The sequence below is a fragment of the Amblyraja radiata genome, chromosome 6 (genome assembly GCF_010909765.2).
Source record: "Amblyraja radiata isolate CabotCenter1 chromosome 6, sAmbRad1.1.pri, whole genome shotgun sequence".
Taxonomy (NCBI): Eukaryota; Metazoa; Chordata; class Chondrichthyes; order Rajiformes; family Rajidae; genus Amblyraja; species Amblyraja radiata.
The window spans coordinates 31,996,149-32,008,964 of record NC_045961.1 but is presented as its reverse complement, the minus strand read 5'-3'; the positions used below and the strand labels follow the sequence as shown (position 1 = coordinate 32,008,964).

General features: G+C 47.8%; 1 protein-coding gene across 2 annotated transcripts in view; it reads left to right on the top strand.

The window, feature by feature from the left end:
- Positions 1–12,816, top strand: part of folh1b (folate hydrolase 1B) — a 76,485-nt gene that overhangs the window by 47,781 nt on the left and 15,888 nt on the right. For both annotated transcript variants that reach the window (XM_033022447.1, XM_033022448.1), the window contains one exon: positions 7,493–7,584. In XM_033022447.1, coding sequence (XP_032878338.1) covers positions 7,493–7,584 — 92 coding nt within the window. The remainder of the gene's footprint in view (positions 1–7,492; positions 7,585–12,816) is intronic.

Here is a 12,816-nt window from a genome sequence, read left to right as displayed (position 1 = left end):
GCTGGTTATACACTGAGGATAGACGCAAAATGCTGGAGTAACTCAGCAGGACAGGCAGCATCTCTGGAGAGAAGGGATGGACTGTCTGAAGAAGAGTCTCGAACCAAAACATCATCCATTCCTTCTCTCCTGAGATGCTGGCTCTCCCAGCGTTGGGGGGTTGGGGGTGGGGTGGCGTGGGGGGTTGGGGTGGCGTGGGGTGGGGGGGGGGGGGTCGGGTGGCGTGCGGGGTTGGGGTGGCGTGGGGTGGGGGGGGGGGGGTCGGGTGGCGTAGGCGGGGGGGGGGTCGGTGGCGTTGGGGGGGTAAACCAGAAGTGGTCTAGATGAGAGTTTTAGTAATAGTATAGATAAATGAATGAATATTATCACATATGGGAGGGGAATCAAGGACTGAAAATGTGCCTGGAAGAGTAAGCACAGTGAGATATAAATATAAGCTTGATTGCTGAAACAAGTACTGAATTGTTGACAGCAATTCAATTTAGATTTTCATAAGTAGACAAAACGACATAAAGTGCTGGAGTAACTCAGCCAGTCAGGAAGAACCTCTGGAGAACATAGGTGACATTTTAGGTTCAGACCCTTCTTCAGACCCTTTTTGAATCAGATGAAGGTATTGACCTGAAGCGGCACCCATCTATGTTCTCCAGAGATGCTGCCTGACCTGCTGAGTTGTTCCAGCACTTTGTGCCCTTTTGTGTATAAACGCCATCTGGAGTATTTTGTTGTTACATTTTTATAAGTAGAGAGGTATATACCAGAGGACTAAAAATAGTAATACCGCATTCACCTTAATGTCGTGTCTTACAGTTGGGATATTGTGTACAGTTTTAGGCACAGCATAAACACTTGGTGAGGTTCAAAAGTCATGTGCTCTTCAACACTGACCTCACCTGGTCATATATCACTTTGCCACTGGAATTTCAAAGGGGATACACCTTGCTCTGCAAGTAAAGCAGACAAGTTTAAATCTGTGCATTTAGTTTCCAATTAATGAAGTCCATGTTCTGAATTTGAAGTTACTGACACAAGTATCTATTCATTTAACTACAGAAAAACAATTGGATGCAACCTTTGCAGAGTTGCCAACTCTCACGCATTGAGTGTGAGACTCGCGCATTTCGCCCAATTCTCACGCTGATCACAAAATCCTTGTTCGAGACGTACCAGGGCCTCATCCCTGACCTCTACCTCCGCTACTTCGACGACTGTTTTGGTGCTACCTCCTGCACCCAAACACAACTGACTGACTTCATCCGCTTCACCACTAACTTCCATCCGGCACTCAAATACACCTGGACCAATTCCGACACTTCCCTACAATTCCTTGACCTCACTATCTCCATCGCAGTTTATAGACTTCTGACCGACATCCACTATAAACCCACTGACTCCCATGGCTACCTGGACTACACTTCTTCCCACCCTGCTTCCTGTAAGGAGTCCATCCCCTACTCCCAATTCCTCCGTCTACGCCGCATCTGCTCCCAGGATGAGACGTTCCACACCAGAGCATCTGAAATGTCCTCATTCTTCAGGGAACGGGGGTTCCCCTCCCCCACCATAGATGAGGCTCGCACCAGGGTCTCTTCTATACCCCGTAACACTGCTCTCTCTCCCCATCCCCCCACTCGCACCAAGGGCAGAGTCCCCCTAGTCCTCACCTTTCACCCCACTAGCCGTCACATACAACAAGTAATCCTCCGTCAGTTTCGCCACCTCCAACGTGACCCCACCACTCGCCACAGCTTCCCATCTCCCCCCATGTCTGCTTTCCGCAAAGACCGCTCCCTCCGCAACTCCCTTGTCAATTCTTCTCTTCCCTCCTGTACCACCCCCTCCCCGGGCACTTTCCCTTGCAACTGCAAGAGATGCTACACTTGTCGCTTTACCTCCCCCCTCGACTCCATTCAAGGTCCCAAGCAGTCGTTCCAGGTACGACAGAGGTTCAACTGCATCTCCTCCAACCTCATCTATTGCATCCGCTGCTCTAGATGTCAGCTGATCTACATCAGTGAGACCAAGCTCCAATACTCTTATTGCTCTTGGCGATCGTTTCGCCGAACACCTCAGCTCGGTCCGCATTAACCAACCTGACCTCCCGGTGGCTCAGCACTTCAACTCCCCCTCCCATTCCGTATCCGACCTCTCTGTCCTGGGTCTCCTCCATGGCCAGAGCGAGCACCATCGGAAATTGGAGGAACAGCACCTCATATTCCGCTTGGGGACTCTGCATCCTGGTGGAATGAACATTGACTTCTCCAATTTCCAGTAGCCCTTGCTGTCTCCTCCCCTTCCTATCTCTCCCTCAGCCCTCGGGCTCCTCCTCCTCCTTTTTCCTTTCTTCTCCCCGCCCACCCCCCATCAGTCTGAAGAAGGGTTTCGGCCCAAAACATTGCCTATTTCCTTCGCTCCATAGATGCTGCTGCGCTCGCTGAATTTCTCCAGCATTTTTGTGTACCCATCTTTTTATCATTGTTGTGTTATGAATACCACAGAAAATATTATCTACTCTCAAGATCACATTAAATAGAATATTATTGCTTAAATATGTATTGTTATTGAACTTTGCATTTTGAAAAAGTCCCAGCTGAGAGGAAGACAGCAAAATACTGAAAATATTGGGGGTGAAAATGACTTCAGGACAGTTTGTTTGGAAAATTAAGTAAATGGTAACAGAATACTTATACAGCTGAGTAAGTATAATTTTATGGATGTGAAATTATGTTCAACCAATTGATGACTTCATTGACAAAGTAACCAGCATGTTAGATAACAAGGAAGCCAATGGATGTAGCAAATTTTGTTATCAAAATTTGGTCCGTGAAGTGCCCCATAAAAGATTACCGCATTAGATACGCACCTGTGGACTTGAACCTAATAGGTTAAGTCCAGGGGGTCAGATATGAGGCTTTTATGTGTGGGCCAGATATTGTCAGTGCAGAGGGGCTAGGAGCAAGGCCAAGTGTGCATCCAGAGTCAAGGTCTGGAATAGTACGAGGTGTGTAGTCAAAGCTGGGACAATAAGAGTATTTAGCACTGGGATCCTAAGCAAGCAAGCAGTTATGATCAGAGTAGAATAGGGGGCCAGGTGTAAGGCTGGACTCAGGATCAGGAATGAGAGAAGGTATGCAACTGGAGTCAGGGTCAGGAGTAGTACCAGGTGTGCCGTGAGACCCAGGTTGGTCAACATGGGCCAAGTGCTTGATTATAATCTGATATCCATACATGAATACATTAAGATCATTCATGTGCTGCACCTGTTGATCAGAGCCTGGCTCTACTGTGGAGTGTAATTAGGAATGTAATTTAGCCTAACCTTATTTATAGCTAATCCAATTTAAAGCATAAATATTGCATTCAAGTGTAAGTTAAAAGACTTGCTACAGTATGCACCAGATTGCACAATTTCAAGCTGAAAAATGCAAAAGCTCCGAAGCCCCCTCCCACACCGTCCACCCCCCTCAGTCGCTATGCACTCTTGGACTTGGTCTCTCGCAATTTCTCACTTCCAACTCTCCCCTAATGTTAGCAACCCTGCCTTTGTGGAATAGCTTATGTAGACTCTATGCATCCACTTTCACTACGGATATGGCTTGGGCTTGTCGGAAGTGCTTTAGATGAGGGTTGGTTAAGGTGGCATCACACAGGGGCTAAGGGTTACAAATATCTACCTCTCCCACTTCTGAAATAAAATCCCTGAATCTCTCGCCTGAGGCAGCATTTAATTGTGACCTTTGATCTCACCCATCTGTTCCCCAACCACACCCCTCCCCCTCCCATCTTCCTTGCAGCAGCTGGGACGTGACCCTCTCTTCCCATTTCCATCTGGAAAATGTCTAGGGGTCTTTGTCAAACAGGAAATTAGAGCACCATCCCCTTCACCTTGTTGGTGGGCTTTGCGGGCGAGGTCACGACAAGCCAATGTATAAAAAGATGCAGGGAGCATCAGAGACTGAATGGGACCAAAACCCTCTCTTGTGCGTTGAATACTGTATGACTAAAGGGCCTGTCCCACGAGCATGCGGCCTGCATGCGGCAAGCACGACCAAACCGGAAGCGGAGTCCGCACGGAGGTCGAGTATTCCCCGCACAGGGCCGGTCCCACCATCAAGGGCCTGCATGCGGCGAGCGCGACCAAACCGGAAGTGGGGGCCGCGCGGAGGTCGAGTGAGTGACGTGAAGTTTGAGCGAAGTCCGTGGGAAGTTCGCACATGACATATGGCGTCAAGATGCTGCGTACGGCGTCAAGACGCTGCGTATGCCCGGCGATGCGGTGGGTACGGCCTCAATGCGGCTGCAGGCCGGCATGCCATTGCTGCGCGGAATTTTTGAACACGGTCAGTTTTTCGGAGCCCAGCGCGATGTCGGGAGCAGCTCCGCACAACTCCATACGGCTCCAGCGATCGAAGTGGGACCGGTCTCGAGAAGCCGTACGACTCAAACGACCACGTTAGTTTTTGGCTTGCCGCATGGAGTCGCATGCTCGTGGGACAGGCCCTTTATGCTAAATAAATGAAAGATGAAAAATAAAATATACAGTGTCTGCCAGTGGTCCTGAAATCACACTGTTTTCCAAAGGCACTGTAATCCACAAAGTATGTGCTGTAATATTAAGAGTGAAATTCCAAAGGCAATGCCTGAAACCATTTAGAAATTTTTAAAAGATTACTTTGTTGCACAATGACAGACCTGTACTATACCCCAGTGTTGCTCAGTAACATATTTACCGATCAATACTGTAGCTATTCTATACTAGCACACCTGTGCTCACTAGTACAATATTGCTGGGTCTAATCAGAGATGTGCACCTTCAGTTTAGTTTATTGTCACATGTACCAACGCACAGTGAAAAGCCCTCAATGTGGATGTGTCCACAAGGTTTAAACTTGTTGACATAATCCCAGGGGAGTCTCTGGTTTCCGATCCCTCTCCTGTGCCTAGTCTGACTCTGGATATGTTCTTGGTCTTCTTCAAACCTTCAGCATAGAGCGTAGAGTTAAATGCGCTAAAGATTTGATTAGTACTTCGAGTTGTCTGCAGTCCTCCAAGCAGCTTGTCACTGCCATGAAATCGAAATGCTGTGGCCTCATTCATGTATTGAATTGAATTGAATCCTTTATTTGTCATTCAGACCTTTCGGTCTGAACGAAATGCTGTTGCCTGCAGCCATACATGTAATAATAACAACACACAATAAACACAAATTAACATCCACCACAGTGAGTTCACCAAACACCTCCTCACTGTGATGGAGGCAAAAGTCTTAGAGTTACTGTCTCTTCCCTCCTCTTCTCCTTCTGTGCCGAGGCGATACCCCACCGGGCGATGGTAAGTCAGTCCCGCGGTTCAAGCTCCGCGGCCCGGGGGTGGTCGAAGCTGCCGCCCTCCAGTCCAGCGGACGCAGCTGTTGCAAAGGGTGCTCCGGAAAACAGGCACCAGCCTGTGACCTGCGAGCTCCCGACATTGTCATCCACTGGCCCGCGGCCGAGCCCCGGATCCAGGTTGCCGCCGCCAGAACGCCGCCTCAGCCACCGGAGCACCGTCTCCGCCCCGCACCGGGCCGCCCACACGGCAGCGTCTCAGCCCCGCACCGGGCTGCCCCCACGGGAGCACCTTCCAGCCGGGAGCCGGTCAGCCCTCACCGGATCGCCTTCCAGCCGGTAGCCAGGCCACCCACACGGCAGCGTCTCAGCCCCACACCGAGCTGCTCACACGGGAGCGCCTTCCAGCCGGTAGCCGGGCCACCCGCACGGGAGTGTCTCAGCCCCGCGCCGTCCGCCCTCACCGGAGCGCCGAGTCGTGCCGCTGCCCGAACGCCGCCGCAGCTCGAAGACGGCCAGCCTCGCGTTGGTGAGTCCTGGCTGGCTCTACCTCCGGACCCTCGAGGTCGGTCGCAGGTTGGAGGCCGCCAGTTCCGCCATTAGGCCTCAGCGCAGACGGGGGAAGAGAAGGGGGATACGACAAAAAAGTCGCATTCCCCCGAAGGAAGAGACAGAAAGCCCTGTTTCACCCTCCCCCCACACACATAACACCACCTAATAACCAAAAAAATTACTAAACTAGACAAAAAAAACAACACAAAAAAGTAAAAACAGACAGACTGCAGGCGAGCCGGAGCCGTATCACAGCGCCGCCACTTCCGGACACAGCCAACTTGTTGCAATTAGTTCCTGACAATCCCCCAGGCATCTATTTCTCGTGCAGCTATCAGCTCCTCGGTGAAGGTGACCTCTTGCTCTAAACAGTATCAGCTCAACATCCTATCTTGGAAGCTCTTTAGTGCCTGAATCAACACCGTGAAACTTAACCAGTGCCTTTTAATGATCTGGATGAGGGAATTGAAGGCAATATCTCCAAGTTTGCGGATGACACTAAGCTGGGGGGCAGTGTTAGCTGTGAGGAGGATGCTAGGAGACTGCAAGGTGACTTGGATAGGCTGGGTGAGTGGGCAAATGTTTGGCAGATGCAGTATAATGTGGATAAATGTGAGGTTATCCATTTTGGTGGCAAAAACAGGAAAGCAGACTATTATCTAAATGGTGGCCGACTAGGAAAAGGGGAGATGCAGCGAGACCTGGGTGTCATGGCACACCAGTCATTGAAAGTGGGCATGCAGGTGCAGCAGGCAGTGAAGAAAGCGAATGGTATGTTAGCTTTCATAGCAAAAGGATTTGAGTATAGGAGCAGGGAGGTTCTACTGCAGTTGTACAGGGTCTTGGTGAGACCACACCTGGAGTATTGCGTACAGTTTTGGTCTCCAAACCTGAGGAAGGACATTATTGCCATAGAGGGAGTGCAGAGAAGGTTCACCAGACTGATTCCTGGGATGTCAGGACTGTCTTATGAAGAAAGACTGGATAGACTTGGTTTATACTCTCTAGAATTTAGGAGATTGAGAGGGGATCTTATAGAAACTTACAAAATTCTTAAGGGGTTGGACAGGCTAGATGCAGGAAGATTGCTCCCGATGTTGGGGAAGTCCAGGACAAGGGGTCACAGCTTGAGGATAAGGGGGAAATCCTTTAAAACCGAGATGAGAAGAACTTTTTTCACACAGAGAGTGGTGAATCTCTGGAACTCTCTGCCACAGAGGGTAGTCGAGGCCAGTTCATTGGCTATATTTAAGAGGGAGTTAGATGTGGCCCTGGTGGCTAAGGGGATCAGAGGGTATGGAGAGAAGGCAGGTACGGGATACTGAGTTGGATGATCAGCCATGATCATATTGAATGGCGGTGCAGGCTCGAAGGGCCGAATGGCCTACTCCTGCACCTAATTTCTATGTTTCTATGTTTCTATGTTTGAACCAAGAAGAGCTTCTGTTCCCAAAAAATAAAAGAAGGACCTGCTAGTCTGGTTGTATGAGACAAATGTCCCCAGGGTTTTAATTTAATGAGCACCTATTCTCAGGCACTGGCTGCTGTTGCTGAAAAAGACTAATGATTGAATGTGAAAAATCAGAAATAAATGATTTACTTCTGCCTTCCTCCAGATGCTGAGCCCTGACGATGGATTTGAGGGAAAAACCCTTTACCAGAGTTGGTACGAGAAAGATCCTTGGATAGGTTACAAGGAAACTCCCAGGTCAGCCAGAAATAAGTGTTTTTCCTCCACCTCCTTCATAACTCATTACATAAATTATAAAAGGGAAATTTGTTGTCACTGGGAATATTTAGTCCAGAATGGACACATCTCAGTTCAGATTTGGCCAACAGTGTCGGGCGTTAATTACTGACAGAGCTGAGAAGTTAGTCCATGTGAATAATTTGTCTCAGCTCTCACTGACAATGAGTAAAAAGATAAGATGTGGGTAAACTTTAGACTGGACAAGTGGAATAAAAAGTCATGCTTAATCAGCAAGACCAAGCATGCAATTCAGTGTTTACTCTATGTGGAATTCCATTTCTGAATTAAATTTCATAGAGTCATACAGATTGGAAACCGACCCTTCGGACCAACCATTCACTTGTTCTAGGTTATCCTATTTTCTCATTCACTCCACTACACACCAGGGCCAATTAATCTAGCACGCATGTCTTTAGGATGTGGGAGGAAATCCACACGGTCACAGGGAGAAGGTGCTAACTCCATACAGACAACACCCGAGGTCAGGTTTAAACACGGGTCCTTGATGTTGATGCGGCACCTCTACCAGCTGTGCCACTCTACTGCTCCTTAAATTTGGAGAAATCCACTGCAGTAGCAGAGTACAATATGCAGCCATGAACACGTCTTCCTGTTAGCAATACTCAAGGTGGATTTCTGATGCTCTGCTGAAATATACCATTTGATATATTGTTCTAGTACTTGATCCGAGTTACAACTATCGATTTAGTCCTGTTTTTCTATTTTTCTGTCAATTATTTAACTAATTTACTTATTGTATCTAAGATAGATACAAAAAGCTGGTGTTGGACCCTTTTTCAGACTGGTCCAGTCTGAAGAAAGGTCTCGACCCGAAACGTCACCGATTCCTTCTCTCCAGAGAAGCTGCCTGTCCCGCTGAGTTACTTCAGCTTTTTGTGTCCATCTTCGGTTTAAACCAGCATTTGCAGTTCCTTCCTACACACACTGCTTATTGAATCTGACTGGTGAATCTTTATATTTTCAGCTAATGTGCTTTTAAATTTCCTATGCATCTTTGGCTACACATATTTTCTTTTCTGGAGACACTTATTTATTAATGTAAACAATTACTCGTTATTTACTCTTCACGAGTTTAAAGGTTTCCATTTGACTGCCTCATGCATTATCTGCTCAAAGGCGTACTTGCAATGAGGGGAGCCGATCTCGATATGGACTGAGCTACATCCGCAACTCTGTAGTGCTGTTGCCAAACCAAGCTGTAATGCACCCCGATAAGATGCTTTCACAGTACATCTGTAGAAGTTGATAAGAGTTATTGGAGACATCCCAAATTTCCTTTGACTTCTGAGGCAGTAGAGGTGTTGGTGTGCTTTCTTGGCCATAGCTTCAATGTTGTTGGTCCAGTAATAAGCATAGGAACGTGAAGGTCATAACTAATTCTACTTCGATACCATTACTGCTGATTGGGGCATGTACTCCACCTCGCTTCCTGAAGTAATAACTGGCTCCTTTGGCTTGCTAACACTGAGGAAGAGCAACATATTATTAACAGAGACAATTGGTCAGTGTCTTTACATATGTTGAGAACTCCTCTTATGCCCTGGCCTGATACTCGTAGATTATGAAATTACTTAAAAGAAAGGAAATTGGATAACCTTCATTTCTGGGCACAATGTCTCTCACTTCCTCAATCTCTGGGAAGCCCACAATCCGTGTGTCCATGGTGCGAGCAGAGCAGAGATCATCTGCATCCAAATGCCTTGGTGTGCTTGAACAGGGGAATGTGCTGCACTTTGGTCCATGCGCCTAGATTGGTTTTGTTTATAGGTTTAGGATTAATGATTGAGCCTGGAAACAGGCTCACCGAGTTCATGCTGATCATCGTTACACTAGTTCTATGTTACTCCACTTTCTTATCCACTCACTACACACGTTTCAATGTTCTGCCATCACTTTGCCACAGCCAGTGACACCCACTAGGGGCAATTTACTAGAGGCCAATTAACCTACAAACCTGCACTACTTTAGGATGTGGGAGGAAACGCACACAGTCACGGGGAGCACAAACTACACAAACAACACCCGAGGTCAGGATCAAATCCAGTCTCTGTTGTTGCAAGATAGCAGATCTACTAGCTGCACCACTGTGCTGCCTTCGTCTGGAGTCCAAGGTCACGACACTTATGACTTTCACCTTTGGGAGAAGAAGTGGGTGCGTGGCTGCTGTCCTTCCTGCTGAGGGTGATAGGTCTCTGCAATTTCTGCATTACACTGCCTCAACCTCCAGTTGCATTAGGACAAATAGAAATGAGATCCCAGCTTCAGGAAGACCATTCTCCTTATCAATGTGCTCCACTCTGAGAACAGTTTCATAATTGTGCCCTCCTCCTCCTGTTAGGGACAGCAGGAGAACAACTGCAGCTCATCATTTCTTTCTTCATAGATTACCATCATCTCCCAAGTTTTGTTTTGAAGTGCTTGATGCCAATGATTCACCGTTTTATTTTTATTTTTAGTTAGTTAAAAGTGTTTTGTTTGGAGGTCTAGACTTTTTTGTGTGGGGGGTGGGGGGGGGGGGGGTGGCATTTCCTGTCGCGGACCGCCCAGAACCTCGGCTTCGGTGGCGGCACAGCGCTGGAGCGCTATCGTGGAGCGGGCGATACCTTGCCTGGGTCGCTGTGCTGGAGCTCCGGTGAGCTGAGACCGCCGGGTAAAACATCGCGGAGCTGCGGGATTGTGGAGCGACCAGCTGCGGGCGGTGGCGCCGAAGTTTACACCGGGAGCCTGGGATCTCGCGACGAGATCGCCAGTTGTGGAGCTCCAACCGGCGCGGCCTTGTCGGCTTCGGAAGCCGCGGCCTCCAGTACGGAGGCGGCCGTTCCAGGGTTCCCATGCCGCTGTGAGGACTCTCCCGACTCCGGAGCACCACCACCCGGCGAGAACGGCCAGGAACATCGGGCCTCCGTAGAGGCAACTGTGGAGGCCTCAATAGGCCCGACTATGGGTGAACTGGGGTTGGGGACTGGACTTTGTGCCTTCCCTCATGGCGGGAGCCATTGTGGGGCTCAGAGGGTAGTCGAGGCCAGTTCATTGGCTATATTTAAGAGGGAGTTAGATGTGGCCCTTGTGGCTAAGGGGATCAGAGGGTATGGAGAGAAGGCAGGTACGGGATACTGAGTTGGATGATCAGCCATGATCATATTGAATGGCGGTGCAGGCTCGAAGGGCCGAATGGCCTACTCCTGCACCTAATTTCTATGTTTCTATGTTCTTTGTGTTTAAGACTCTCATTGGTGTTATTCAGCAAAATCAATAACCCCACTCTCACCATCGACGGCACCACTGTCTCCCCATCTTCCAAGGCCCGCAACCTTGGCGTGATCTTTGATTCCACCCTCTCCCTTGAGCCTCACATCCGCCATGTCATTAAAACCTCCTTCTTTCATCTCCGCAACATCGCCAAACTCAGACCCTCTCTCACACCTCCCGCTGCTGAAAGACTCATCCATGCCTTCATCTCCTCCCAACTGGACTATTGCAACTCACTTCTCCTTGGCATCAGCTCCACCTACATCAACCGACTCCAACTGGTCCAGAACGCAGCCGCCCGACTCATCACCCACACCAAATCCTGGCATCACATCACTCCAGTCCTCAAACAACTTCACTGGCTTCCCATCTCCCACCGGATCAACTACAAAATCCTGATCCTCACCTACAAAGCCCTCCACCATCTGGCCCCCCCATATCTCACTGACCTCCTCTCCCCCTACCAACCCTCACGGTCCCTCAGATCCACATCAGCCGGTCTCCTCTCCATGCACAAGTCCAACCTCCGCAGTTTTGGGGACAGAGCCTTCTCCAGGGCAGCTCCCAGGCTCTGGAACTCCCTCCCCCAACTGATCCGCAATTCCGTGTCCCTCACCATCTTCCAGTCCCGCCTCAAGACCCATCTCTTCACCTCTGCCTATCCTTAGCCCCACGTCCCCCTCCCTTTTCATCTGTGCATTAATTGCCTCATATTGTGTTTTGAATTGAATTCTGTCTTTACTTTGTGTACTAGTCATGTCTCTACTATTTATTTCATTCCCCTTACATGTTTTTCCTCTACCTGCTAAATTTTTGTAAGGTGTCCTTGAGACTCTTGAAAGGCGCCCATAAATAAAATGTATTATTATTATTATTATATCTGTATTCTTTTTTTGTGTGCTGCAAAATGGCAAAAAGCATTTCACTTCATTACACCTCGGTGTATGTGAATGTGACCAATAAAATACCTTTGATACCTTTGAGCTCTGCTGCAAGTGATTTCCCTGCAAATAATTGATGATCCATTTAAATACAGCAAATGCAGGTTGCTCCCGCTGTTCAGGCCTGTTTTCCTGTGTGTTTGACCACAGTGAGTTGAGTGCTAATTGCATAAAAGTGAATTGGCTTTGCAGAGAGGCATCAATTAAACTTTACACATAGATTGAATTTAACCCTGGTGTGTGCGTTTCATGTATGATTGCGCCATGTGCATCCAACCGTGTGATCAAATGTCATTTTCTACATCATTGCCCTTTGCAGGGAGTAATCCATTTTTACACTGCAGGTTAGCTTTTTAAAAAAATGTTATACAATTTAATAGTTTTCACAACTCGTTGCTACCTCAGAAAACCATCTTGTGTTGTTAGCTTGCTGTATTTTTAAAAATAGGTCAATCAGGAAATGGATTGGGATTTACATTTATTGCAAGAGATTTATCACTCTGCTTAATTTACCTCTAAATGTTCTCAGTTAATTCAGCAAATCAAAAAGACTGAAGCACAGATGGTTCATTGGCAGAAATTAAGTATAATGATGAAGTGGCAGTTAACTCTTACCTGCTAAACCAACAATTAGGACTAAGCAACAAAAGAGGTCAACTGTATTCATCAATGTTCTATTTCTGTGCAGCAAAGATAAATACACTCCTGAATTAGTGGGTAAACCTCCTACATTCAATTTCACATGATTGAGTTCAGAATTACAGCCCAAGTTGTGAATATTATCTTCAAAAAATACTGCAAGGGGATACATTTGAAAGTGTGTAATGGATATGCGATACCCAATTAACCTGCACCCAACCAGGAAGGTTAAGACCATAAACAAAATGTGTGCTGCCAATTTATCCTGATTTCAGCAAAATCTCAATGCTAATGAAGTTGCCTGTTGCCATGGGAACCAAGAGTGGGAATTGCTAACAAG